This window comes from Anomalospiza imberbis, chromosome Z, assembly GCF_031753505.1.
Source record: "Anomalospiza imberbis isolate Cuckoo-Finch-1a 21T00152 chromosome Z, ASM3175350v1, whole genome shotgun sequence".
NCBI lineage: Eukaryota > Metazoa > Chordata > Aves > Passeriformes > Viduidae > Anomalospiza > Anomalospiza imberbis.
The window spans coordinates 30,981,182-31,009,107 of record NC_089721.1 but is presented as its reverse complement, the minus strand read 5'-3'; the positions used below and the strand labels follow the sequence as shown (position 1 = coordinate 31,009,107).

Below are 27,926 nucleotides of genomic sequence, written 5' to 3'. Positions count from 1 at the left end.
TCTAGCTGTGATTAAGACCTGAGGAAACATTGAATGTTACAGTTCTTTCAGTTTAGATCAACTGTAAAGATCAACTTTATATCAACTTCCTCAGGAAGATTATGGTGTAGCATGCTTATGTGAGAATGATAACCTTCCTCCCCAAATATTTGGGGTTTGATTACTGCAACTGTTGTCTTTGAGAAGGATAATTGTTGATAGCCATTTAGAATCCTGGAGCAAAGTAATTTAATATGAAAAAGTATTAATATTTCTATATTGGAACAGTTTTTGTTTAAGTTGTAACTATCATGAACAGTATGTCTCCTTCAGGAAGATGCACAAACTTTTGGGTTAAGTATTATACAAATAAAGTATTCACCCATTTTTACATTTTTGCTTACTAACTCCTGTTCTTTAACGTTTCTACTGTCTTCTAGTATGAAGTTCTATATACTTACCAGAAAGTCTTTCACCATTTTTTAAAACATGGCTGAGAATGGGACTTCTGTTAGCTGGATACATATTACAAGCAGGGTAAATCAGTTTCATAACCTGTCATTCTTTGAAACATGTTTATTGTTTTGGCTCTGGTGCTCCTTTTTTTTTTTTTTTTTTTTTTTCCTTTTTTGAAGGGACATCACAGCATAACTTTTGGAATGCATTAAATCATTTCATATTTGCATGAATTTCTGTAATCACAGTCTGCTGTGTTATGTTCTTTTAGGTTTTCAAAGATAAACTGTGACAGCTATAGCTGGTCTATAGCTGCACAAACAATCAGCCTTGACAGACACTTGCTCGACCAGCTGGCTCATTAGCTCATTGAAGTAAACAAGTCCCCAAGTATCAAAGTGATTGGCTAAATTCAGGCTCAAACGAGGGGACCCCAGCCAATTCCTTTGAACCAAGGATGCACCCACATCATTGGCCAGTGAACTTGGTGGAGTTGAAAACTGTCCAATCAACTATGAGTGGGAAATTTGAAACCCTTGTAAAAGGGGCTGCCCTTCAATAAACGCTGGCTGTTGCTGCATGAACATGGAGTGTCATGTTGCTTGTCTGTCTCTGAAACTGCAGCAATAAACTATGAAAAACTGTCTGTACTATTTTACTTTTTATGACTTTCTAGCAACCTATCATGCAATGGCTTGATGGTTCTGATTGCAGGTGATCAGATGCTTTAAGGTCAGTATCTGATGTTCATTTTTTTTGTTAGCTTTCTGTCTCACTTAAAATGCTAAATACATTTCAGGTATGAAATGTCTTTTGGAATACTTGTTGAATATTCATCATCTGATTTCACAGCACTGAGTTATTTTCTTTATGAAGTATATTTTTTTTAATGCGATACCACTGACTAAGACTGCTTCCTATATATATATTTTTTTATTTTTCCTAAGCTAAATGTAGCTTAAATGATACCTTTTCAGGTAGGTTTTTCTTAGTTTTCTTCAAGTCCTACAACATATCCTTGCTGTCTTTTTGAAATAGGAGAGAGCTATTTAGAGTTACGATGAGACCAGAATTTCCAAAACCCTAGTTTCAAATTCCATACCATTTTTCTTTAGTTCTTTGTTTACTCAAGATGGGATTAGACATTTTAGCATTTTAATATTAATAGAACTTTATTAAAAACCACCATGTTGTTGGATGGTCTATTATGTCAGTGTAGTTTAGTTTTTAAAATCTCTTAGAGCATTAGACTACACAGTACTACTTAATAGTGGAGAAAAATAATCCTCCATCCTACTATCCTTATTGGCCACTGTTAAAGAATGCTTTGGCAAATTAAGCCTTTTGTGTACAGCTGGATATTTTCATCCACTTTAGATAAGATTTACAGTTTCATGTGTACTTACTAGTGTTTCATCCTGTCCCAGCTCTGAAATATTCCTTATTTGGTAGAGGAAGAGTTGCTCAAGTAGGATTCTCTATCTTCCATAGGTGGCTGATACCAGCCCTTGTGAAAGTTTTAACTGTATTGTGAGAACAGAGATAATCTGAATGAGTTTCTGCTCCTGTCATCTGTGGTGCTGGGATTGCCTGAAATGTGTGGACATTCCTAGAGAATATATGTTTCTCAGCCCTTCAGTCATACATGTGATAAGAACTCTTACTTGTACTAAAGAATATGAATATCCTTACTGTTGTGACATTTGTTTTCTTTTTGTCTAAAACTGAAGCCAGCAAGGGCATCAATATTTGAACTCAGTTAAGAAATAAGATATCAATGAGATGAGGTACTTTGTTAAACAAAGCATAGCATCACAGAGGTGATAACAGATGTGCACTTATTAACCACATAGTGTGGCTCTGCTCATTCCCCTTACTTAAGCTTCTGAGTCTTTTTTTTTTTTTTTCTGCTGGTAAAAGTTACATGTTTTGTCCCCGTGGAATATAAGGACAGAATAAATAAAATAATTATCCATGATGTTCAAAAGTGTTGTTTCAGACATAAAAATGCCTTGTAACTGAGATAAGGCCTTCACAAACTGAAGTAGCTTGGTGATTCTGCATTGCAAATAAGGGGCAAAAGCATTTTGCTCACTCTGTGTTCAAGTACACTTTCTGCATTTGGGAAAGAATGAGAGACAGATAATTTCAGCTGCTTTAAAAATATTAAGACCTCTTATTTCTATTTCCTTTAGAACAAAGCTGTGTTAGATGTTTACAGATGTAATTTGCTGTCACTTGCCATATGCTCCCTGATTAATTCTGCAGGGCCTGTCAGCTTCAGATAATTTAATTTTCTGTGCTTTAAAATGACATTCATTATAAGGACATGAAAAATTCAAATAATTAACAGCAAATTATGACTAATAAAGTGTCTTATTTTTTTGTTTGTTTCCAGAGAAAAACAGAAAGCTGAAGTCAAGGACAGAAGCATTTTAGAGATTTTGCATGCCAAAGACAGCAAAATAGAATCTCTAGAACGGGTTTGTATTATGTTTAAATAGAGTATTTATGGAAACTTGTAATTGACAACACATATGTGTTTGTCAGAATGACAAAATAGTTTGCTATTGTGTTTTAAGAAAATAGTTGTAAGTGATTCAGAGATTATAAATTTCTGATGAAGTATTATTTAAACTCTTCTGTGTTGTTCAAACAGTTGATCTGTTACCTAAAAAGTTAATATCATTTAGATTAAAATTTTCTGAAAAATCTTGTCAATTCATTGGCTCATCTTACCCTATAGTCTAACCTAAACTTGGATCTAGTCTAGAAGAGTGTTCTAGTTTGTAATGTGCCCATGCGCATCTTGGTAAGATTTGCCATCCTGACAAGTACAAAATAATTAACCAGATGCACTTTCTGCCTGACAAGAAACACTGCTGAACTGGTGGTGTTTCTCCTTTTATTTATTTTTGAATCAATTAATATTTAAACAAATATATAGAAAACATGCATATGTTATATATGATATGAAGTACAATAGGTATGTTATATTTAAATTTATAATTATTTTAGAGACTACATAATATATATAGTAGATTATGTGTCCCATATATAATCCATATTATATACTTTATATACTATAGAATTATGTCCACTATTTAATATATTTGATGTAATATGATGTATTGCATTGCATATAATATGTAGATCTATGAAAGATGTAATTATTGATAAAATAATACAGTAAATAAAATTAAAATACTGTTTATTACTGAATAAACTTTAATTTGTATTACAGCAGTGGCTGAAGTTTCAGTGTGGTGTCTCATGACTGTAGGCGTGATGTGTAATGTATTTGGTGAATACGCACACATCATGTTTAGAAGCCAGCAATGTATGATTTCTATCCTATCCTTACCTGAAAGGCAAAATACCTGTGAAGACTTTTATAGGAATATGTTTGCAGTGCTATGCTTTTACGAAGGCTGCCTGCTGTGGCAGTGTCTGAACCTGGGATGTGCATTCTTCACGAGGTTGCTCTCTGTGGTTTCAGATGAATTTCAGAAGCTGAAACTCTAATTGATCAGAAATCTGAAATTGATGGTGTCATGCATTTATATCATTCATGTGGAAATGGAGAGAGGCTGGTAAATGTACCAGCCTCTGGCAGCCAGAAAAGAAGAGTTTGTTAACAGAATGGTAAAACTCTGGATATACATACCAACTTGGGAATGAGAGGCTGGAGGGGAGCCCCACAGAAAATACAAGGATCCTTGTTCACAGAAAATTGAACATGTGTCAGCAGTGCCCTGGCAGCCAGGAGGGCCAGCCCTATCCTGGGGGACATCAGGCCCAGCATCACCAGCCAGGCAAGGGAGGGGATTGTCCTGCTCTGCTCTGAGCTGGGGCAGCCTCACCTCGAGTGCTGGGGGTAGTTTTTGGGTACCACAGTAATGACAGTGGTGAAGGGCCTTGAGGGGAAGCCCCCTTGAGAGGAAGATAGGAGTGACTGAGGTTATTTGGCTTGTTCAGCCTGGTGAGGAGGAAATTGAGGGGGAAGAGGGGAAGAGGTGGGGTAGAGCTGATCTCTCTTCCCTCTGGTGACCAGTAACAAGTCCCAAGGGATTGGCTTGGAGATGTCAGGGTAGGTTTGGGTTGGATATCAGGAAAAGTTTCTTCATGCTGAGGGTGGTTGGGCACTGGAACAGGCTTCACTGGGAAGTGGCCATTGCACTAAGCTTGCCAGAGTTCAGCAAGCATTTGGACAATGCTCTGAGGCACATGGTGTGATTCTGGAGGTTGTTCTGTACAGGGCCAGGAGTGGGACTTCATGGTCCTTGTGGGTTGCTTCCAAATCAGGATATTCTGTGATTCAGTGATTCTAACAGATGAGGAGAACGGAAGTTGTTTTGATGATGATCACAACTCTAATGCAGCCCTTACAATGAGCTTCCCTTAGAGTATCATTGACTTGGGGGGGGCAGGTTGTGCAGGGCATCAGATGGTGCCAATGCTGTGTATGAAAGCAGTGTACAGAGGTGATGTCATGCTGACTTTCTTGCCTCATCCGTTGGCTGGGATGCTGTAGGATTGAATCAAGAGAGGGATTGCTTCCTGAGTACAAGGTTTTAGTGATTTGGTATCAAAGAGTGGAGCTGTCTTAAAAAAACCATGTAGTGTTCTTATTTATTTTGTTTTACTGAATGTGCTCCTTCTTCGTTCATCTAAGGAACAAAATATACTATTTATGTAATTAACATGCTAATAGGTTGCTTGTTAAAATGTGCATTTTGACAGTCATGGTAATGAATTTTCTTTTCTGTAAAGTACAGACAGGAAGACTTGAAGGCTGTGTATTTCAGTCTACTAATTTTTTACGTCTAGGAAGTTGAGATTAGCCAGTCATGTCTTCTGTTGTTTTTCTCTTCGCCTTCATGCATCACACAGAGATGCTAGTTCAAACAATATAATTTGTTGTAGGGTTTATTGTCTAGGAATTTCTGAGTGGCCACCAAAAAGCTGATTGTATAAATCAATGCTGAGTAAGGGAAAAAAGAAAAATCAATGGGCTATCTCAACATTTGACATAGATGTAAGCTTCTATTGCTTCTAGAAATAACAGCAAAACCATATAAGGAGAACATGAGATCATATTTCTTGTATTGTGCTTAGGCTTTATCCTGACCCTACAACGACTTAAAACATTTCTGTAAATATGAGAGCATATTCTCCACAGCCTAGATGAGGTACATCCATGTAGTTAGCCCATTCTGAAAGCTAAATAAGCTTAATTAATAAATAAATATTTCAAGTATTAGAGAGTTTTCTACTTTAATGGCTATTACTGAAAATCAAGTAAAATAATGTTTGAAAACTATGATTCCGAAGTAATATGGTCTTTAATCGCATTTGTATAACTTAACAGTGAAGAAAAGTTCTCAGGTACTCATGAAATGGGACTTGTGGCTTTAGGGATAAAAGTCTAAATCACAATTTTTCAAAGCTTCTGCTGTCCAGTATCTTTGGACTAGAGTATATGCATTGAACTTCTGTTTACTTAGAATAACTTCAGTTTTTCACCACTCCTAAATTACGATGTTGTAATCTTCAGTTTTATATGCATGAATAAGACCTTTTTCTTTTCATGCGTTTATTCTATAACTTCTTATTCTGTTAAACATTTAAAATATGAATTAGTGTGGAACATTTCAAGATGTACCATTCGAAGATTCAAATGAATTTGTTAAAGCACTTAAGATTATTCTTGTCTATTATTGTGCATAAATTCAGCACAGAATGTATTGTATTTGAGTTTTCCATTGTACTTTTACCTTCTTAACTTTTTTTAAATTGGTGTATTGGTAACTTTTGGTCCTGATAGTTGCAACTGGGCCTCATCTGGCATACAGATGTATTTATTCTAAATGCTGTGTGGTAAAAATCTTATTCCTTTGAGATTAGTATCTTGATTGCTATACTGATTTTTTACTGTTATTTTTGTTTTATGCAGTGTCTCAAAACTGTTCTTAACGGTTATATATTCCTGACATATATGCATCACTTCTCTGTTTCAATGAAAAGAATTTCTTACTTCTGTGTTTAAGTGGCGAGGACACTCTATTAGAATTTTACTTCTTCTGAAGACTGATAGATATTTTGCTGCAGAAATATCTATTTTCATTTTCATTGTCTTTTTTTATTTGGAAACCTTTTTAACATGTATTTAATTTATAATAATTGTGTGTATCTTAAGTAGATCACTGATGTTGTTTTTTTTCCTTAAAAAGTAAGGTAAGGTTTTCGGGGGAATGTGAAATTTTTAAATTCATGCAATTAGATTAGCAGATAATGTGAGACCAGGGAACAGTCTTCTGCCATTCACACAATAGATAAATTAAAATATCTTAACCTGTTTTTTTTAGAAGATGACATTAAACACATGTAAAAATAGCAGTAAACACTTTCTTATAATATTGTTAATTAATTGGCTTTCAATTTTGATCTGGAGGAACTAAAGCTAATCTTTTTGTCCTAGACCCTGTAACGTTTCAAAATCATATCAACTCAATATACTCTAGAGGGGTTAAAATAGTACTAGCTTGCCTCATTATCTACTCTTGAAAATCTCTAGCTTGCTGTGCAAATCTATGTTAAAGCCCCTTTAATGGGTCCAATTGAAAGAAGCATAACTACCTTCAAGCATTAATTAATACTGATAAATTTTTCTTAACTTTAGTTATATTTTTCTTTGTAATAAAATACTTTTATTTATTTAGAACAACTGTATGCAGACATTATTACCTTCTAAATACTTTCTTTTCAGTAGCATGTAAGCTTGATTATTCTTGTGTAATGAGGGACATGAGGATAATTTTGGCAATTAGGCATTCAGATGAATGTGTCAGCAGTGTTGAGATTATGTGAATTTTATAAACTCTTTGCAAAAAAAGTTTGTTCAGTCAATAAGATTTATATGTACTGCAGACAAAGCATGTTGAAGGGGACATTAACGCAATTCTTTTTTCTTTAAAAAAAGTTACTCAGGTTGTGCATTGGAAAAGTGATCAGCCTTCAGTGATGAAACCTGTGTTTTATGTAGCACCTTTGAACTGCATCAGTGAATTATCATATGTCTTTTTACCTTTCTGTTTGACAGTTTCTTGGTAGTTTTCTCATAAAATTAAGAGAAGGATACCTTGTTAAGGAGCTGATATCAGTGAGAAACATTAGAAGAAAAATATACAAACAGTTGAAAATTGCTGATTTTGGTTTATTGATAGCTTGCCACCTGAGGTAGCTAGTATGATGACTATGGCTGATACCTGTGGGCTTTTTTGACTGAAGAAATTAATAAGCTCTAAATTACAGTGTACCTTTACAGCTCATTAGTATTTTTGTATGAATTCCCGGTAGGAAGGCTTTTTCTACCAGTTGAAAATGTGTTTCTGTGAGGTAGCTTTCCATTTTGAGGAAATAGTTTTTAAACTATTTGGGGATGCAGCTGGGCAGTCTGGAAGCAGGCCCAAGGGCAGTAAGCCTGAGTTAGGGGTAAAATCAGAAGCCCAGCTGAGGTGCATGTATACCAATGCACGCAGCATGGGCAACAAACAAGAAGAGCTGGAGGTCATGGTGCAGCAGTGAAGCTATGATGTAGTTGCCATCACTGAAATGTGGTGGGATGACTCACATGGCTGGAGCGCTGCACTGGATGGTTACAAGCTCTTCAGAAGAGACAGGAAAGGGAAAAGAGGAGGAGGGGTGGCCCTTTATATTAGGGAGGCTTTTGACACCATAGGTATTGAAACTAATGAAGTTGAATGCCTATGGGTAAGAATTAAGGGGAAGGCCAACAAGGCTGACATCCTGCTGGGAGTCTGTTACCATCCACCCAACCAGGAAGAAGAGGTGGACAACTTATTTTATAAGCAACTAGATAATATTTCAGGATCATCAGCTCTTGTTCTTGTAGGTGACTTCAACCTGCCAGACATCTGCTGGGAACTTAATACAGCAGATAAGAAGTCCAGGAAATTTTTAGAATGTATAGATGACAACTTTTTGTTGCAACTGGTGGGTGAACCTACCAGGGGAGGGACTATGTTAGACTTGTTGTTTGCTAATAGAGAAGGGCTGGTGGGAGATGTGGTGGTTGGAAGCTGCTTGGGGCAGAGTGATCATGAAATAATAGAGTTCTCAATAATTTGTGATATCAGCAGGAGCATTAATAAGACTCTTGCATTGGACTTCTGGGGGGCAGACTTTGGCCTGTTTAGGAGACTTATTCAGAGTGTCCCATGGGAAGCAGCCCTTAAAAACAAGGGAGTTCAGGAAGGGTGGGCATACTTCAGAGATCTTGAGGGCACAGGAACAGACTATTCCTGTGTGCTGAAAGATGAGTCGACGAGGTAAACGTCCAGCCTGGATGGGCAAGGAGGTATTGGAGGAACTTAAGAATAAAAAAAGGATGTATCATGTCTGGAAGGACGGTCAGGTTTCTCAGGAAGTATTTAAGAGGGCTGTTAGAGCATGTAGGAAAATAATTAGGGAGGCTAAAGCTCAGCTTGAATTTAAGATGGCGGCTTCCATAAAGGATAACTCAGTATCTGCAGATAAGGAGAAGGCACAAGTACTTAATGCCTTCTTTGTCTCAGTCTTTAGCGGAAAGATGGCTTGTCCTTGGGACAACTGTCCTCTTGGGTTGGTTAACAGCATCAGCAAACAGAATGGTCCCCCTGTTATCCAGGAGCAGGCAGTCAGAGATCTGCTGGGATGCTTGGATATTCATAAATCAATGGGACCAGATGGGATCCATCCCAGGGTGATGAGGGAGTTGGCAGATGAACTTGTGAAGCCACTCTCCATCATTTACCAACAGTCCTGGCTCACTGGTGAGGTTCCGGATGACTGGAAGCTGGCCAATGTAACACCCATTCACAAAAAGGGTAGGAAGGAGGACCCTGGTAACTATAGGCCAGTTAGCCTGACCTCAGTACCTGGTAAGGTAATGGAACAGCTTGTACTGAGTGTCATCACCCAGTATTTACAGGATGGCCAGGGTATCAGACCCAGCCAGCATGGGTTTAGGAGGGGTAGGTCATGTTTGACCAACCTGATCTCCTTTTATGACCAGGTCACCCGCCTGGTGGATGCAGGAAGGGCTGTGGAAGTTGTCTGTTTGGACTTCAGCAAGGCCTTTGACACTGTCACCCACAGCATACTCCTGGAAAAGCTGGCAGCCTGTGGCTTGGACAGGAGCACTCTCTGCTGGGTTAGGAACTGGCTGGTTGGCCGGGCCCAGAGAGTGGTGGTGAATGGTGCTGCATCCAGCTAGCAGCCACTCACCCATGGTGTCCCTCAGGGGTCTGTGCTAGGGCCAGTTCTGTTCAATATTTTTATTGATGACATGGATGAGGGAATTGAGTCTTTCATTAGTAAATTTGCAGATGACACTAAGCTGGGAGCTTGTGTTGATTTACCGGAAGGAGGAAGGGCTCTGCAGAGAGACCTGGATCAGCTGGATGGATGGGCAGAGTCCAATGGGATGAAGTTTAATAAGTCCAAGTGCTGGGTACTGCATTTTGGTCACAATAATGCCCTGCAACGTTATAGGCTGGGGACAGTGTGGCTGGACTGTGCCCATGAGGCACCAGTGTGCATGAGGCACCAGTGTGCCCTGGTGGCCAAGAAGGTCAATGGCATCCTGGTCTGTATCAGGAATAGTGTGGCCAGCAGGATCAGGGAGGTCATTCTTCCGCTGTACTCTGTGCTGGTGAGGCCACACCTTGAGTGCTGTGTCTAGTTCTGGGCCCCTCAGTTTAAGAAGGATGTTGAGGTGCTTGAGCATGTTCAGAGGAGGGCAGCAAGGCTGGTGAAGGGCTTGGAACACAAGCCCTATGAGGAACGACTGAGGGAGCTGGGGTTGTTTAGCCTGGAGAAAAGGAGACTCAGAGGTGACCTTATTGCTCTCTTCAACTTCCTGAAGGGTAGTTGTAGTCAGGTGGGGGTTGACCTCTTTCACCAGGCAGCAACTGACAGAACAAGAGGACACAGTCTCAAGCTGCATCAAGGGAAATATAGGTTGGATATTAGGAAAAAGTTTTTTACAGAAAGGGTGATAAAGTACTTGAATGGACTGCCTGGGGAGGTGGTGGAATCACCATCCCTGGATGTGTTTAAAAAAAGACTGGATATGGCACTCAATGCCATGATCTAGTTGAGGTACTAGGGCATGGGTTGGACTCGATGATCTTGAAGGTCTCTTCCAGCCCAGACATTCTGTGAATTCTGTGAATAAACTTAACTTTTTCCTACTTAATTCTGCAGAAAAGACGCTGTTTTGGGTGTTTGTACAGGTGTGCTGTAAATCTATGCCTTACCTCTTCCATAATTCATATGAGTAGCCATTCCTGAAGCTGGCTAAAGCTTCTGGGTCTTTATTACTCAGCCTTCATATTTTTTTTAGTGGTGTTTCTACAGAGATGGTACCTGCACTTGGATTAGACAGAAGAATGAAAAGTAACCAAAGAAATGTGATGTCTCTTGTCCCCTGCCCAGTACACTAATTTGAAATATGTGACTTCTTGAATATTGAGCAGAGCTCAGTAGTCAAACCTGGAAAGAAGAGGGAGGTTACATTCATGAGCTCATAAATCCTCTTGTCAGCTAGTGTCTACTTGGGAATTTTCTTTTTCAGGCCAGAATAGTTATCATGTAGTCAGTGAATGTCAAAGCAGAGTAGCCTTTTATCTGAGCTAAAAATGGTTTCTATAGCCAATGGAATCTGCTTTTACTGTATAAGATACTAACTTTTTTACTGTTTTTGGTATATTAGTTGGTCATTGTAGTGACACTTTTTTTTTTTTTTTTTTTTTTAGTTCTAAAGTCAGTATGGTTTTAAGATGGTTGGATTTTATTCCCTGTCTAAGGACATTTGGTGATGAAGTTTCCATATATTGTGGCTTCTTACTTGAATACAGGCAGATTTCCTGGAAGTCAAGAAAATGGTTATACTTCAAGGATCAAGTAGCAGAAAGAAGCAGGCAGTGCCCTGTGAGATTAGGTTCTGGCATTATGAATCTGCTGACAACACTTTGGAAGGAGCTTGTCAGAAGAGGTGATCACAGCAACAGCTGTTCTATATTTACTTCACCTGATCTGGCAGCATTGATGTATAGGAGTGTAATGAAGTACTGCTGTGTCAGGCAAGGATGCTGGTAGGTATCGATTCCTGTAGATCTCAGATCATGATACACTCTTCTACAAAGCTAACTCACTTTGAGGACCTTGTATAAGCCTTGCTGGAGAGGAAAGCATAGAAAAAAAATCTTAGCCTGGTTACATCAAGATTGTGCTCTTCAATGAAGATAAGACAAAAGCTCACTTAGTGGGATATTGGTTTTGATTTGAAACTAGTAGAGCAGATAGAAAGATAATTTGAATTTTCTGTTTTCTGACCTAGAAGGCTGTGCTGCTGCTGTTTCAGAGTAGAGCTGCTAAGGAAAGAGGAAAGAACAGAGACTACGTTTATTAGGCAGTGTTGCTGTACAGCACTGTGCTATGGGTTGTATAGAAAATCTAATCTGTCCTGGTGCAGAGAATCACTAGCTGTGGCAAGACTGTTAGATTGTATTGTCAGTATTTACTGCAGTTTTCCTGAAAGCTCAGTACAATAAAATTGACAGTCAATTTCTAAGTGTAGCAGGTGCATTACTGGAATACATGCTATATTGCTTGGTATTGATGCTGAATTTATTACGGAGCTACAGGTTTTCTGTTTTGACAAAATGCTGTCTCATTTACAAATTAGAGGTGTGTTTTTGCAAAATCTGCCTCTAAATATTTCCCCTTCTCAGGGCAAGGAGCTTCTGTATTCCTTGTTTCAGAGATGAAAAACCTATTGTGGAAAACCACATGTGCCAGAAACAGAGTTTGGCTCCCTTGTTGGTGCAAAAATGCAGCTGCTGGCAGTGATTCCTTGCATTATACCCATGCAACAGAAGGAACTGAGTGAAAAGGATAAAAAGCATCATAAGGTATTGAGGAAAATATTAGTAAAGCTTTGTTTTAGTGAATGAGAGAAGTGTCCTGCAGTGGAGTTGTAAGGAGCAGCATGAGTGGAAAGGAGATGGTGCGCATCAAAAATATAGTTTTTTCGATGCTGTGACCTACTCAGTAGGTTGCTTGTAAGAGATGGTTCCGTTGCTGCTAGTGAAAGTGTGGTGCTAGAGTTGCATACAGCCACAGTTTATTTCCACCACATATTCAGGTACTGAAAAATCCTGTCAAGTGTTTCGATTAAGAGAGCAAACTTTGCTGAAGATACCAAATTAATCACACCAGAGAAGTCCAAAGAGGGCAATAGGGAACATGGTGTTTATAATAGATTATGCTGTTTTACCCTTCCTTAATCTATGGGTCAGGTGAGAATTCAGGAGCAACGCTGACTAATAGAGAAGTAAGTACATATTCACCACCTGCAGGATGAAGTCAGCTGCTCATATTTCTGGTTTGCTTCTCTGTAGAACCATTTTACTTGATCCTCTTAAAAATGCTTTAAAGAATCTTGATTTTCTTTTCTACTGCCTGCAAAACAGACCTGTCCTTTTCCAACAGCACGTATATGGTATGAAAGAACATTTTAATAGACTATAAAAATGTTTTTCCTTGTATTCATCTCTAATTTACCATATTGTATTTCATGTCTCATACTGATAGAAATAGACATTCAGAATTTGTCATTCATTTTGGAATGGATTTATAGATACCTGCTTGCAGGTTAATACTTCTTTTTCTCAGAAACCATTTCTTAAATTGGTTTATCTCATGGAATCCTGGATAGCATGGGATTGGACAAGGAAGAACAAACTTTGGTGGCATGAAAATCAACTGAACTCCCCCACTTCAGTTACTCTCTATTTGTGGTTGCATTTTTAGTTTGTTTAAGATTGTTCTGGCAGAAGGTTGGGAATGAAAAGTAATAATAATTAAAAATGGGATATGCACTCAAAATACCGTTACATGTATTACATTTAAATGCATTATATGTCTGTTGCTATTTCCATTATTTTTTTCATCCTTGTTAAGAGTCAAGTTTTAAGTTGAATATTTGGCTGTGAGTACTTTAGCTCTGTATGCTCTAGAATCTGTCTGCAGTAGAATCGGGTAGCACTGTTGGTGTTTTACTTCTAGAGAGGTGTGGATTTAAAAATAACTCATATTTTATATCATAACTAACTGTTATCGTTCAGACTCCAAAAGGACACTGTACAGACTGCAGAATGCATCTGATGGCACTCATAGCATATGGTTACCTTTTTGTGAACTATTTGCATTGAACTTCTGTTTGTCCTACATCTGAAAATAATTTAAGAATCTAATCTAGATTAGATCTAGATCTATCTAATCTAGAAGTCATGAGATGAAAAAAAGTTAATTTCTTTGGTTAGGTTTTTTCTTTTTTTTTTCTTTATTTTGGAGGACTGTATGAGAATATGACTAGCAACGCTTTTTGTTAAATGTGCATAAAGAGGTTCAAGAATCATGAGGATTAATAAAGTTGAAAAAAATATGGAGAAACATTTAAGAAAGCCTAATCAAGGGAAAGTATAAAATGTTACTGGAGCATTTTTAGTGGTGTATACTTACTGTTAGATTCCTGCTAGAAATGAAAGCAGGAGTTGGAAGGAGAGGAGAACTTAGAAGTGTGATAAGTCAACCTCAACTACCTGGTGAGGGAAAAAAGATGATGAAAGGGAGAAAATATGCCACAAAATGTTGAAGTAGCAATTCTGAGAAGAACTTTAAAAGGAATTATATTTCTGCATTTAATTTTAATAAAATAATTTAATTACTAAATTAATTTAGTTTCTGCAGAAGATGTCAGGATTTCCTCAAATAATGTCAGTGTTTTCAGTACTTCAGTTTTTCATCTGTTTATGTTAATTTTACCTTTTTTTTTCCTATGTGGTGTATTAGAAGTGGACTACTATACAGTGAAAGCTTCTGATAAAGAATGCAATAAAGAAAGCACAGAATTTAATATTTATTTGTTACCATGATCCTTTTTGATAGTAGAAATCAAATCTATGCCCCTTTGTTGCATTCATAGATTGACTTCTTTAATATTGCGGTGCATAGATTTGAATTTTTTCTTGAAGTGCTTCAGCACCCAGTGTGTTGTTGCATTTCTGTATTAGCAGCAACACTGAAGGATATGTCAGTTTTGTGTTTCTCCTAGATTGTTTTTACTCCAGTTTGAGTTAACTTCTTCACATGAAATAAAACCCTCTCTTACTTACATTTTATCAGCCTGTATAGAGGCAGCTATGCAGTACTCGTTTAGTAGTGCAGTCTGATTGATTTCAAAATGCAGAATTAGGGGTTGGTTTTTCCAAATTTTTTTTACTCAGCTCCCAGAATATGAAAATTTGGAAAGCACTTAAGGCAATAATAACATGTACAGCTGTTGTTACATAGTTTTTCACATGCTTTTTATTTAGCAGATTAAAAAATATTTCACTAAAGACTGGAGTTTCAGTGATGATATCTGCAATATCAAACAGTACGTAACTTCTGGTAGTTGTATCCTAACTCACATTTTTTTTGGGAGTTAGACTATCTAGCATTAAGGAGTTGCTTTTGTTTCCACTTTCACTGTCTCCATCCAGTACTGTACCGTCTAAATTCACAATGGGTAAAACCAAGGTTTTTATTTAAACCTTTTTATTTGTGTCTATTCATATGACATATGGAGAGATAATTTTAACATCCTACTGCCATGAAAAGATTGATGTATTCAGCGCCATGACAAGAAAGGGCTATTGTCACCTTTTGGTTTTGATCTATTATTTTCATAGCAGATTTTTTCAGTTTGGCTTGGTATGTGATTTTGCTTCCTCTTCAGATTACTATGAAGATATTTAAAAAAGAAATAGTATTTGCCAGTACACAACGTATTGTGGAAGAAAAAAAATTGTATGGTGCTATAAGTAAAGAGATGCCATGGGAAAGGATGAAAATGAATTCAGAAATGACAGTCCTCTGAGACATCAAAAGGTCTGCTCCACCAGGTCACAGTGGTTTTTTATATGTACTGTTGCCTGGAGCGCTCTGGGCTCCAGCAGTATACAGGGGATACTCTTTGATTCTTTCCAGAATACAAGGAGGGTAAAATCAGTTTATTTTGGTTTTCATTGGAGCAAATTCACTTTAGAATAGTTTTCTTTCTGGAAAGTTTGTTGAAGTGTGCTTTAGATGCCTTAGTTACATGATGGTTTTTATGGTTCTTGACCACCAAGCTGTCAAGCATTGCTTTTGCCCTGTTGTATTCAAACAAGTATGACTGAGTCAACTCTAAGTGTAAATTAAGATTGTTCTTGTGTAGTGTCAGACTGTCTATATATTATCTAGACAAAAATCAGTAGATACTATGGGAATAGATTAATTCCTGATGGGTGTTTTACCTAGTGAAATCTGTCAAAATAACCTCATGTAGGAGGTTGCCCCGTGTGTTGATCAGGTATGTTTTTTCCCCCTGCTGTTTCACTTGCCTACCAGAATAGGGTAATCTTTTAGGAGCACTGCTTATGTTCTCTGCAGTAAGAAATCAATCTTAACTCTCCTATTATATGATGTAATATATAGATTGAGGAAACAAAGTACGAAAAGAGCTGCACAGGAAAGGGCAGATGATAATTTACTTAATTGTCTATATCTCAGAAGATTCCTTTATATGACCCTTATTTCTACCCAGTCACAGCTCCTGAATGATACTTCTGGTTTTTTTCCCTTCTATATAAGCATGTGAAATAAGCAGATAGGACAGTAAAAGATCAATTCATTTAGAGGAAAAGATAAGAGCATGCAAAGTGGTACCCCAGAAAAACACTTTGAAACATGACAGGATTTCTTTTCTATGCAAGTGTAAGTCACCTAGATAATGTTTCAGTAGTGCTGCAGTAGATGGCTTTGTAGACTACTCAGGTGAGTTTGCTGCTTAATGCTTGATGTGGTATATTTGCCTTTTGATTGTTTTCAAGTGTTAAGTTACAATTCAGTTGTGGAGATAAGTAATTAGTGTGGAAGTCTGATTCAGGATAACCTGTCTGACTATTCTGAGTATTCACCGTAAGTAGTTTATTTCAGTTGGAAACTTAATTTGAGCAATACAAAACAAACATTTGAAATAGCTAGTTGCACTTTTGTACCATCCTGTCTCTATTCATTCTCCAAATTGCTGGCAAACATCCCATTTAAGACAGAACCCAAATATCTCTGATTTCACTTCACAAGTACACATATGCTTCCTAGTTTCTGCCCAGTGTATAATGAAACTAAGTATTAGTATGATGTACCTGTGTACTCAGAAATTAGATGCCTTAAAGAGCTGGAGCTTTTATAAAAAATGTGTGTGTGAATTTTTAGCTCAGAGCCAAGAGTCTCTTTCAGATTGGTGAGATTTTTATGATGTTTTTAGGGTGTCTCCAAGTACAGACTTTTATTTTGATAAATGTTAAGTAAGTAGTAATGAGCTAGAAGGAAGACTCGAAGGAGCTGCTTCTTCCAATTCCATGAGGACCTGGGGAATGGGAGGGTAACAAAATTACTGATGCTTTCCATAGTAATGTGGACACACACCTTTTTAAAGATTCAGCTAAATAATTTCTGCCAGCAACAGTTTATTACTGTAAGTGTAATAATACATCCAAAGAACAAATGTTTTGTCTTTTGAATGGTGAAATGTGACTTCAAATGTACTGTTTTGCATGTTTTTGCTAAGCATATTTTCATTATTTTTTGTCTGACATACTTATGAACCAGATGTAAGCTTTAGACACTGAAAACCTCCATATATCATCAGATGTACTGTAGAATAATCTAGAGGATTATTGTCTTGTTGATGATTTTTTATGTTTCTATACACACTTGATTTTAGCTTGTGTATTAAAAGCAAAGCAGTTACACTTCAGTATCGACATGAAAGTTTTATCAGTTTCATACCACAGTTATGTTGTCACTGTTACAGAAATATTATAGATTAAAGCCGTGTTGATTTAGAAAGAGATGGGACACAACAGAATGTGGAATTAAAGCAGACTGTTGGAGAAAAAGATAGAGTTCTAATAGGCATTGAAGAGTGAGAGTGTTTAATGCAAGTGTCATGAGAATCAAATTAAATTATTGCAGAAATTTGAAGTTCTTATTTTACCACAGTGAGATTTTCTGTATGTGGGTGAACTAACCTATAGTATGTGATGAGCAATGTTGTGTTATTTTCCTTGAGCTGCAAATTCAGCCAGACTTAATTATCTTTACAAGTATTTTGTATCATAATCATTGTGGTAGCCTCCCTCAATAGTAATTTCTCTTTACTATGACAAATTCTGGAAATTCTGCAGAATTTTGAATTCAGCTCTGGCTTGATTTTTGATGTGCTGTAAGTGCAAGTTAAACACTATTCTAATGCATTCTTAAACCATAAACATAGGTACAACTTCTGTAAATGACTGTTATTGCATAAGTTCACTGAGTAATTTCCATTCTGTTCTGCATTTATAGGCTTCTTTATTCGGTAGCAGCAGGGTATTTTTTTCCTCATTTGCATTACTGTGTCTTACAGTCCTTCAGCTTTGAGTATGATTAAAGTACTAATGGAATTAAAATAATGCTGTAAAAGCTGCATATGTTAGATAGTTACATTTCGTAGGCCTAAAACACAGAACATGCATGCTCCTTTGTGCTTGCTTTTTGTCTATGAACAGGTTTGGGTTTTTTTTTTTTTTTAATAGAGGCTCACAGGACAGCAGCAGGAGATAAACAGCTTAATGCAGAGAAAAAGTGCTGTGGATGAGGAAAATACCCGTTTGAAGAATGAATTTGGTAACTTGAACCAGAAATTTAAAGATAAAAGCCAAGAACTTAAGGTATATTGACTTGTACAGAGTTTTGTAAGACTGTAGCTTTGAAGTAGTTCTTTAAGCAGTGTCAGCCTTTGTGGCAGAGAAAGTGACAAGCTTGGAGAAAAAAATTGCCTTAGGCCTTGCTATACCTTATTGTTTTCTCACATACCAACTGAGAAAGATGCTTTAAAGCCAAGAATCCAAGCTTTATAACTTTCAGATAAATAGTTAATGATGGAAATGGAGCAAAGAAAGTAGAAGTGTGAAGATGTGGCTTCTTGTAATTAGATTCTGATGGGACTGGCATTATTAATTGATAAAGCTGAGGTCTGGGAGGATATGTCTGTGTGGGTCTCAAAAATAGCTGGGGACAGCATCAAAGGCAGCTTGATCAATTAATGGGCTCTTTGCAAATGTGTACTCATCAAAGCTGTCATCCAGCTAAAAAATATGACCATTCCACCTGCATGAAAGAGGCCAATAAAAGTGCACAGGTGACCTTGGCCATCAAATATAGAAGCTGCTGTGAGGGTAAAACTGCACAGTTTATATTTGCTGATTAGTTCTCACTTTTTTGTTTATCGGCCCTTGTGGTACTGTTCTACAGGACACCGAGGAGTGTGCACAGAAAAAGGAAGAGCAAAACAGACTGGTTATAAAAAATCTGGAGGAGGAAAATAAGGGATTAAATATATGCTGTGCTGACCTGCTAAGTGACCTGGAGAAACTGAGGAAGCAGGGAACACAATGGAAAAAAGAAAAATGTGGCAATGATACCAGAATAAAGGTATGAAGTGGAACGGACTCCTGGATGTTATTTGAGAATTAACTTCTCCAGACATTTCACTACAAGTTATTTTCTTTAAATAGCAAGTTATATATTCAAATCTACCAGTGGGGACTTGCATTCATTTACATTCTATCACTTAAGACCCACAGCTTTTTAAAAATTGATGCCGCAAAGCAGGAATCTGACTTCAAATAGTCATCTTAAAATGTAATCATTAAAAAATAAAAGAGGCTGTACATTGAGATTTATATATATATAAATGTAAGTGTGAAATAATAACAGCTTAAAAGTATTACCACAATTTTTTTTCTTGATTTGTAATTTACTTACCTATAATCTTGTTGCAGTAAACTTAATCTTTGTTGTTTTGGAAGAATATGTAGTTCCAAATAAATTGTGCCCTAGCCTCCAAAGGTCTCTATTGTGTGAGGATTGTTGTTATTGCTTATAATATATTAACAAGTTATTTTCATAGTTCATGATAAAGCAAAAAAGAAAAATAACTGAGTGCACCGTACAGAGCCTTTTCTGTTTTATTTAAATCATACTTTTTCTTGTTTCCTTGTGGAAATTGGCTAGTGTTTTTTAAATTCCTCCAAGAAATGAGCCACAAACATGGCTAATCTTAGTTCAACAGCTGCTTATATATGCATCTAGGTAGTGGATTCTTTTTGTTTGCATGATGAATGTACACTTACAGTGCTGTGTTCTTTTACATGATTGAAGTACATTCATTGCAATAACTATCTAATTAACACCTCACCCAGAAATGCCCTTTTTTTCCTGCAATAGCTATTTTTGGACTGTTGTGGTGATGGAAACTCTTCTGAAAGAGCTTAATTCAGATCTCTTAACATATGAAGTAAAGTTTTCGCAAATTGACTTCTTCAGACTGGTCATGATGGAAGGATTATAGATCCTAGGACAAGAAATGATTCGTTGATTCTTGGGAGAGAAAAATCTAGTGAGTGCCAAACTGATAAAATAGTTTTAAGTGGTCAAATGTAGTGCTTGTAATATTAGACAAGTTGTTGAAAATCTGTTACCCATCCCTTTAATGAATACAGTCAGAATAACTTCTATGTCTCTATCTTCCCGGCTTATGAAGGAAAGAGCTGGGTGATTGTAGGGATGGGAATTAGTAGTGTTGGTGTTTCAGAGAGGTGTTATAAGCAGGTTAAGTTTGTGTCTAGAGTGTGAAAGAGAGTACTTCTAGGGATGGGTGTTGCTTGAAACAGCCAGGGATATCACAGAGATTTGCAGTTTACAAACTAGGAGGAACTTGCTAAGAAGATAATAATCATTTGCAGTCTTGGCTATAATGACCATGAAGTTGTCAAGGCCAAGACTTCGAGACAGTGATGGAAGGAAAGTAGTGCTGTATAGCCCTGGAGTTAAGAAGCAGAGTCTTCAGATGTTCAGGGAATTTGTAGGTGGAATCCTGTGAGAGGCAGTTTTGAAGGGTAAAGAATTCAGGAAATCTATGTCTTTAAAGACAGCTTCCTCCAAGCCCAAGTATGGTCCACTTCAGAAAAAAAATGTGGGTGTCTCAGGAGATCAACTTGGCTTAACAGATCTCACCACTAGACTCTGGTGTAGGATGCAGATAAAAAACAGTATTCAGGAAGTGGAAACAGTGAAAGCTTTAGGGGGATAGTTCAGAAATATTGTCTGGACACTGAAGGGTGGTGGTATCCTATGTGTAGTTGAGAGTTGCAAATAATGACTGATACAACTAGAATTTCTTGGAACTGCTTATTGGTGAAAATCTGAACAAGGAAAATGGGGAGCTGCTGCTGAAATGGAATGATGAATTAATAACAAAAGTTAATAGAAACAGCAGAGCTATTTACTACTGTCTTTGCCTAAGTCTTCTCCAAGGTGTCCCCAAAAGTTTGTGCCTAGAGACAGACTTCAGTGTGAGTTACTGAGAGTGGATGTGTTAGAAGATACCCGAGAGAACTTTAGTGGTACACATCCATTGGGACTGCCTGAAATTAACTGCATCCAGGGGTGCTGAGAATGTTGGCTGCCTCTCACCCTTTAATTTGGGAGTTGAATCAGCATCTTTTTGTACATGTTTTTCAGTAATAGACACGGCATTTAACAGTCTTAAAGATGTGTTGTATATAGATGTTATCCACGTTACTCTCAACTGAAAGAATAAAAATAATCTTTATCAAATTAAGCTAGCCCAACATTGCCTTTAAAATGTGTATTAGATGGTAGAAATGTGAGATCTAAATCACAGATTGCTTCTTAGGAAAAGTAGTCACCTGCAAAATGGCTGAAGTGTTAGCCTTTTTTTTCCTGTCTTTAAACCATTTCCACTGAATAAAAGCGCCACTTCTCACTTTTGAAGACTGGTTGTTATTGTAACCTACAATAACCAGGTATAAAATGCAACTTCTTCAAATTGAGAGAAAGGAAAAGCTGCTATAGATAGTTTGTCCTTTTAAAGAACTTTTCTTTAAAGTTTTGTCATATTTGCTGAAATCAGTGTGAGACGGGTTAACTGGAGAATAACTGATAAGGTGGTTAAAAGGCTGACAATACTGTTTTTACTTTGCTGTATGTACCTTCATATAAATAATGTACAGTCTACAGAAAGTTGACTTGAGTCTTTGTGTTGCATACTGGATTTGGGTTCAGATTAGGGGTTCTGATCTTTGTTAGTTTGCCGGTTCTGTGTTCAGTTACCCTGACCTCGCAACCCCATTTGTCCCGGAGCCCATGTCTGCCCCTGTCGCGTCCCCGTTTGCCATCCCAGCCCACGTCACACCCTCATAGCCTGCCCCCATTGGGCAAAGGGGGCTTGCGCCTCCCTTGGCCCACCCCTTATAAAATCCCACTCTGCTCCATGCTTGCTGCCATATTCGTCCATGCGAAGTCGGGAGCGGGCTGCAGCTTCTCCATCACAGCTCTCGCAGCCAATGAAGCATCCAGCCACCACGCGGATGGATTTGGACGAATTCCCTGCCTCTTCGTTTCCTCCCTCACGACGACAGTAAAGCGTGGCCAGCAGCCCACCCCGGAGTGCAGCAGCAGAAGCACCCGGGAATTGTGGCAAGCCCCGACCCCGACAAAAAGCCGAGACGCCCAAACCAGGCGCTCGAGAGCTGACTGGGGCCAAGAAAAGTAAGACATTGCCGCAAGTGGTGGCCAACATAGGAGCCACGGCCAGTACAAAGCTGTGGAGCAGGCAGGGAGTCACCGCGGACCACCTGGGAACCGTGCAGAGAGATCACCGCGGCCGCGAAGCCACACCGCCGACCAGTGAGCACCGCTGCTGAGACGAGCAAGTGCGGTCCATGTGGAAAACCGCCGCCACCACCGCAGGGTTGCGGTCCACGACAGAAAAGTGCTCCGTGCCGGACTGAAAACGGGAGAAGAGTCCCCCTAAAGTAAGTCAGTAACGTCTCCGCCACCCACAGGAAATCACGCCGTGTTTTCCCGCGTGGGACTGGAAGCACAACCATTCACGGCCACGGAAAGCCGAAGAACGGACGCTTCCCGGGAAAGAAGACCCTGATAGCAGCTTTTATTTGCGCAGATTCCGGTTTGGTGGGTATTTAGCGGTGGGGGGTATCCAGCTAATACTCCCCTTCATGTGGGTGGGCTCTGCCGCGTTTCTGAGGGTACAGAACATGCAGCGCGCAGCGTGAGCAGCGGCTGCTGGGGTCTTTCGCGTTTTTTGGATTTTTTTCCGCTTTTTCTGCACCGGGGTGAGGTTGTGGGTAGAAATAGCGTGGAGACCATGCTATCTACCCAACAAAGGGAATTCTATGCCCAAATTAAGGGAATTTTATCGGTGAAGGGCCCCTACCCCAAAAGTTCAGTTAAACAGTTTGTACGGTGGTTGTGCTTATCCTTCCCATGCTTAACCATGGAGGATGCTCACAAAACAGAGTTCTGGGAGCGGGTGGGAGCCAGGTTAGCAGAAGGAATTGACAGGGATCCCTCTGTGAAAGACTGCTTCCCCAAGGTCCATCTGTTAATATCAGAAGTTGTAAAAACAGAGTCCATGCGGAACGCGAGCCGGGAAGGGAAAGAGCCATCGAGAAAAACTTGCTTCCCCTAAACCCGTTTCCCCATCCTTCTCTCCTACCCCTTTTTCCCCTAACCCCGGTAGGCAGGGGGGAGTATTCTGCCGCTGTCAGGTGCAGGGCAGCTCCACAGACGTGGACCATGCTCCTGGCTCCCCCGAGCCCCCCCCCGGCGTCCCCTCCTTGGTGAAATTAGCTACTTCGCTGAGGAACCAACTCCAAACCCCTTTTCCAATCCCCTTTTCCCGGTCAGAAATCCCAGTTCTGGTGCTACACCACGCAGTCCTGTTTCCTTGAACCCTTTTCTTTGTTCCCCTGAGGAAGCTGTGGCCATGTGGTCAGGGTCTTTTTCGTCCCAAGATGGAGGATGGCCACATGGAAGAGTTTTTCCTCCCCACAACCCTTTTCTCTCCTTTGTTCCCTGTATCCCCACCTTTGACCCCACCCCCTCCTGCTTCCCTGTGGCTGTGGGCACCGCCCACTCCAGGCATCGGGTTGCCACCCCTCCCCCTGTTCCCCCTCAGGTGGGCGTTCCCTTCTTCCATGTCCTGCCTGCTGCAACATCTGCCCCACCCTCCCCCGACAGAGAGGGCTCTGTCACCTCTGCCCCGCTGTCCCAGGGAGAAGGTTCTCCCCGCCCTGTCCACCTTGTCCCTCGCACCCCACATCCTTCCGCTCTTCGGATACCCGGGGAGGAGGGGGGTAGGGAGGGGACGGGGCCCAATCTATGAAGTCGAGCAGTCGCTCCGCACTCCAGCCTCCTACACCAGGGGAGGGGAAAACCCTATGTGGACACCCCTTCCCTATGAATCAGTAAAAGAGGTCTGCAAAACATCACACGGTTTTGGACAAAAAAAACACTTTTTTAAGGGCATTTTAAAAGCAACTTTAACTTCTAGAACCATAGTGCCAGCAGACCTTAAGCATCTCTTTAGCTGCCTGCTTCTCCCATCAGAATACAGCCTGTGGGAGAGGAGGTGGAAGAAACTGGCAGCAGACCTGCTTCCCAAAATCCAAGAAGGGCCATATAGCCTGGATTTCGCGAAAGAGCCAATCACTTTAGACCATCTTGTGGGTGAAGGAGAATGGAATGAGGGGCAACTTCAGGCTTGGGTAATTCCAACGGCCGTGCTGGACATGTCCACGGGTGCAGCAGAGCGTGTGTGCGTTCCAGGGCATGCCCACCAAGGACCCAATGGTTCCCTATACAGCGATTAAACAAGGTGTTGCGGAGCCTTTCGTAGGTTTTGTAGACCGGGTCAGGGCAGCAGTCGAGAGATGGGTGGAGAGACCTGAACACCGAGACGGGCTAGTCCTAGAAGCGGTGCACATGAACGCCAACACCATGTGCAAAAGAATCATCCTGTCACTGCCAGCTTCACCAGTGCCAACCCTCGACCAGATCATCGAGGAGTGCACCCTAAAATCGCACCTGATGGAAGAGGAGGCCCCAAGGAGACCCAAAGAAAAGCTGGTCACATCGGCTGCTGCTCCTCCAAGGAACTCGGCTCCGAGGCAATTTCCATCCACACACCGGTGCTTCCACTGCCATCAGGAGGGATCCATTTTCAGGATCGCTGCCCACTTCTAAGGACTATACCACCTGGGGCTGCGGGAAGAGGGAGGGGGGACGGGAACCCCACAATCTCAAAAAACTAGGAAAGGAACGTGCACTTGCCTCGCGTGCTGATAAAAATGAGGCAAGTCGTGGTGCTGTGAGAGGAGCCGCGATACACCATCTAGTCCCATCTGTAAGCAGCTATCTCTCAACTACTGACATCGGGGAGCCTTATCGGCTCCGACTCACCAATTCTGTCCACTTTCGTTCCCAGGACTGGCACTACTTCATAGCAGACGCAGAGGTTCTATCGCACATCTGCCGCTGTGAAACCAGGAGGAAGGAGGACCTTCTGAACTGCAGGTACCTCGTGGTCGGAGATACAAAAAGCACTCCACTGGAGATAGAGGTTCCTCCGGTAATTTCCACCCTTAATCCGAGGCTCTTCTATCTTGTGGCACGCTGTGTCCATCCTCCCCTCTTCCTGCCTAAGGGCCAGGTTATTGCTCAGGCAATTCCTATTCCTCATGCTCTGTGCAGTGACCTGGAACTCTCAGTCTTTTATGCTGGGAAGTTGGGAGAGGAAAAACCCCTCGTATGGTGTAAACTCAAGTGCGAGGGGCGCTCTACATACCTTCAGGGGATGTTGGACACAGGGGCAGACGTGATGGTCATCCCACCACATAAGTGGCCATCACACTGGGAGCTGCAAAGCGTGGCCACGCCAGTCTTAGGACTAGGCGGGCCCCAGCCAGCAAGACAATCCAAGAATATTATCCAAATTAAGGGTCTGAATGGGCTGCTAGCCTCAGTATGTCCATTCGTGATCATTGGTAAATTTACATTATGGGGGAGAGATGCCATGTCCCAATGGGGAGCCAAATTGGAATTTCGGGCCCCCCAGCATTTTTAGGTGCGGCCACTGAGGAGCACCCCACACAGAAATTAACATGGCTCACAGATAAGCCCATCTGGGTGGAGCAGTGGCCGCTAAGTAAGCAGAAACTGCAGGCACTCACAAAACTAGTGGAGGAGGAATTGGCAAAGGGATACATAGTGGAAACTAACAGCCCCTGGAACTCTCTGGTGTTTGTAATTAAAAAAACAGGGAAGGACAGGTGGCGACTCCTCCACGATTTAAGAAAGATTAACGAAGCCGTAGAAGATATGGGCTCTCTTCAACCAGGTATGCCATCTCCATCTATGCTACCACAAAATTATAATTTGGCCGTAATTGATGTTAAGGATTGCTTCTTTCAAATGCCGCTCCATCCGGATGATGCTCCCCGTTTTGCCTTCTCTGTACCCTCCATCAAAAGAGAAGCCCCTATGAAGTGCTACCACTGGACAGTACTACCTCTGGGGCTTAGATGTTCCCCCACTCTGTGCCAGTGGTATGTCACCAGGGTTCTGTCCCCAGTGCGTGCCAAATGGACATCCTGTATTTTCTAACACTACATGGATGACGTGCTGATTTGTGACCTTGACAGCGAGATCCTACAAGCAGCTCTGGAAGACATTGTTAGAACCTTGTCAGTGGCCGGATTTGAGCTACAAAAGGAGAAGGTACAGTTACTGCCACCCTGGAAATACCTGGGCTTAGAAATTAATAACCAAACGATTAGGCCTCAACAAATTCAGATAAGTGACAACCCCAAGACCCTGAATGACATACAGCACTTGTGCGGATTGTTAAATTGGATCAGGCCATGGCTGGGGCTCATCACGAGGGAACTATTCCCTCTTTTTGACTTTTTAGCAGAAAGGGAGGGGGATGAGGGTTTAAGTTCCCCAAGAGTCCTGACCCGGGAGGCCAGAGCAGCACTCGAGAAGGTCCAAACCACCATCGTGAGTAGGCAAGCCCTTCGCTGTCAACCAGGGCTGCCTTTCCGCTTCATCATCTTAGGTGAGTTACCCCATTTATACGGTATAATATTCCAGTGGGACAAGGGCCAACAGGACCCCCTCTTGATAATAGAGTGGGTGTTCCTTGGCCACAGACAGTCCAAAAGTATCACCAAGCCACAAGAGCTGATGGCGCAGCTCATAATACAGGCCAGGGCTCGTCTGCAAGTACTAGCGGGATGTGACTTCACATGTATCCACTTCCCCATCAAAACATCCAAGGGGAAAATGACCAAGGAGACCTTTGAACACCTTTTCAGACAAAATGAAAATTTGCAGTTTGCTCTAGACAGCTTCTCAGGCCAAATTCAAATCGGACATCCTGGCCATGATCTGTTCAATACAGAATTCAAATTGTTGCCAAAAGAATTGTGAAGTAGAAAGCCACTCAGAGCACTGACAGTGTTCACAGGTGGGTCAGGGAATTCCCACAAGTCAGTAGTGACTTGGAAAGACCCAGAGACTCAGTTGTGGGAATCAGACGTTAAGGTAGTGGAAGGTTCCCCACAAGTGGCTGAGTTGGATGATGTCATGAGGGGTTTTGAGAAATTCGATCAACCTTTTAATCTAGTCACGGATTCAGCATATTTGGCTGGAGCAGCGTCTAGAGCTGAACATGCAGTCATTAAAGAAGTCCCGAATCAGGTCATCTTTGGGTTGTCACAGAATTAGTACACCTGGTTTCTAACCATGAGCATCCCTTTTATGTGGTACATGTGAGATCACACACGGATCTCCCAGGCTTTATTGCCGAGGGGAACCGCAGAGCAGACGCCTTGGCAGCCCCAGTACAGCTGGGAGGCCAGCCAAACATAGTCAAGCAGGCCAGGCTCAGCCATCAGTAGTTCCATCAAAATGCCCCAGGTCTAGTACACCAGTTCCATCTGCAGCGTGACCAAGCCAGGGAAATAGTGTCCTCATGCCCCAACTGTCAGGAGGCAGCTTTACCAACACTGGGAGCAGGTGTAAATCCCAGAGGTCTCTGCAGTTGTGAGGTATGGCAGATGGACATCACCAAAGTCCCCGAATTTGGGAAACTCAAGAATGTCCATGTAACCGTGGACACCTTCCCGGGAGCGGTTTTTGCCTCAGCCAACATAGGGGAAAGAGCCACAGACGTGAAAAAACACCTCATACACATCTTTGCTACTTTGGGGATCCCAGCCACAATAAAAACTGATAATGGTCCAGCATATACTTCCAAGGTGTTCATCAGCTTCCTTCATAATGGGGGGTCCAACATAAGACCAGGATTCCTCACTCCCCCACCGGCCAGGCCATAATAGGAAGAACACACCAGATGCTGAAGCAAGTCCTCTGGAAGCAGCGGGGAGATGTGCGGGTGCTGT

General features: G+C 40.6%; 1 protein-coding gene across 1 annotated transcript in view; it reads left to right on the top strand.

The window, feature by feature from the left end:
* The window catches only part of CNTLN (centlein), a 188,047-nt gene that overhangs the window by 16,871 nt on the left and 143,250 nt on the right, over positions 1–27,926 (top strand). Inside the window, 3 exon segments of the mRNA XM_068177356.1 lie at positions 2,834–2,918; positions 18,168–18,302; positions 18,886–19,065. Coding sequence (XP_068033457.1) covers positions 2,834–2,918; positions 18,168–18,302; positions 18,886–19,065 — 400 coding nt within the window.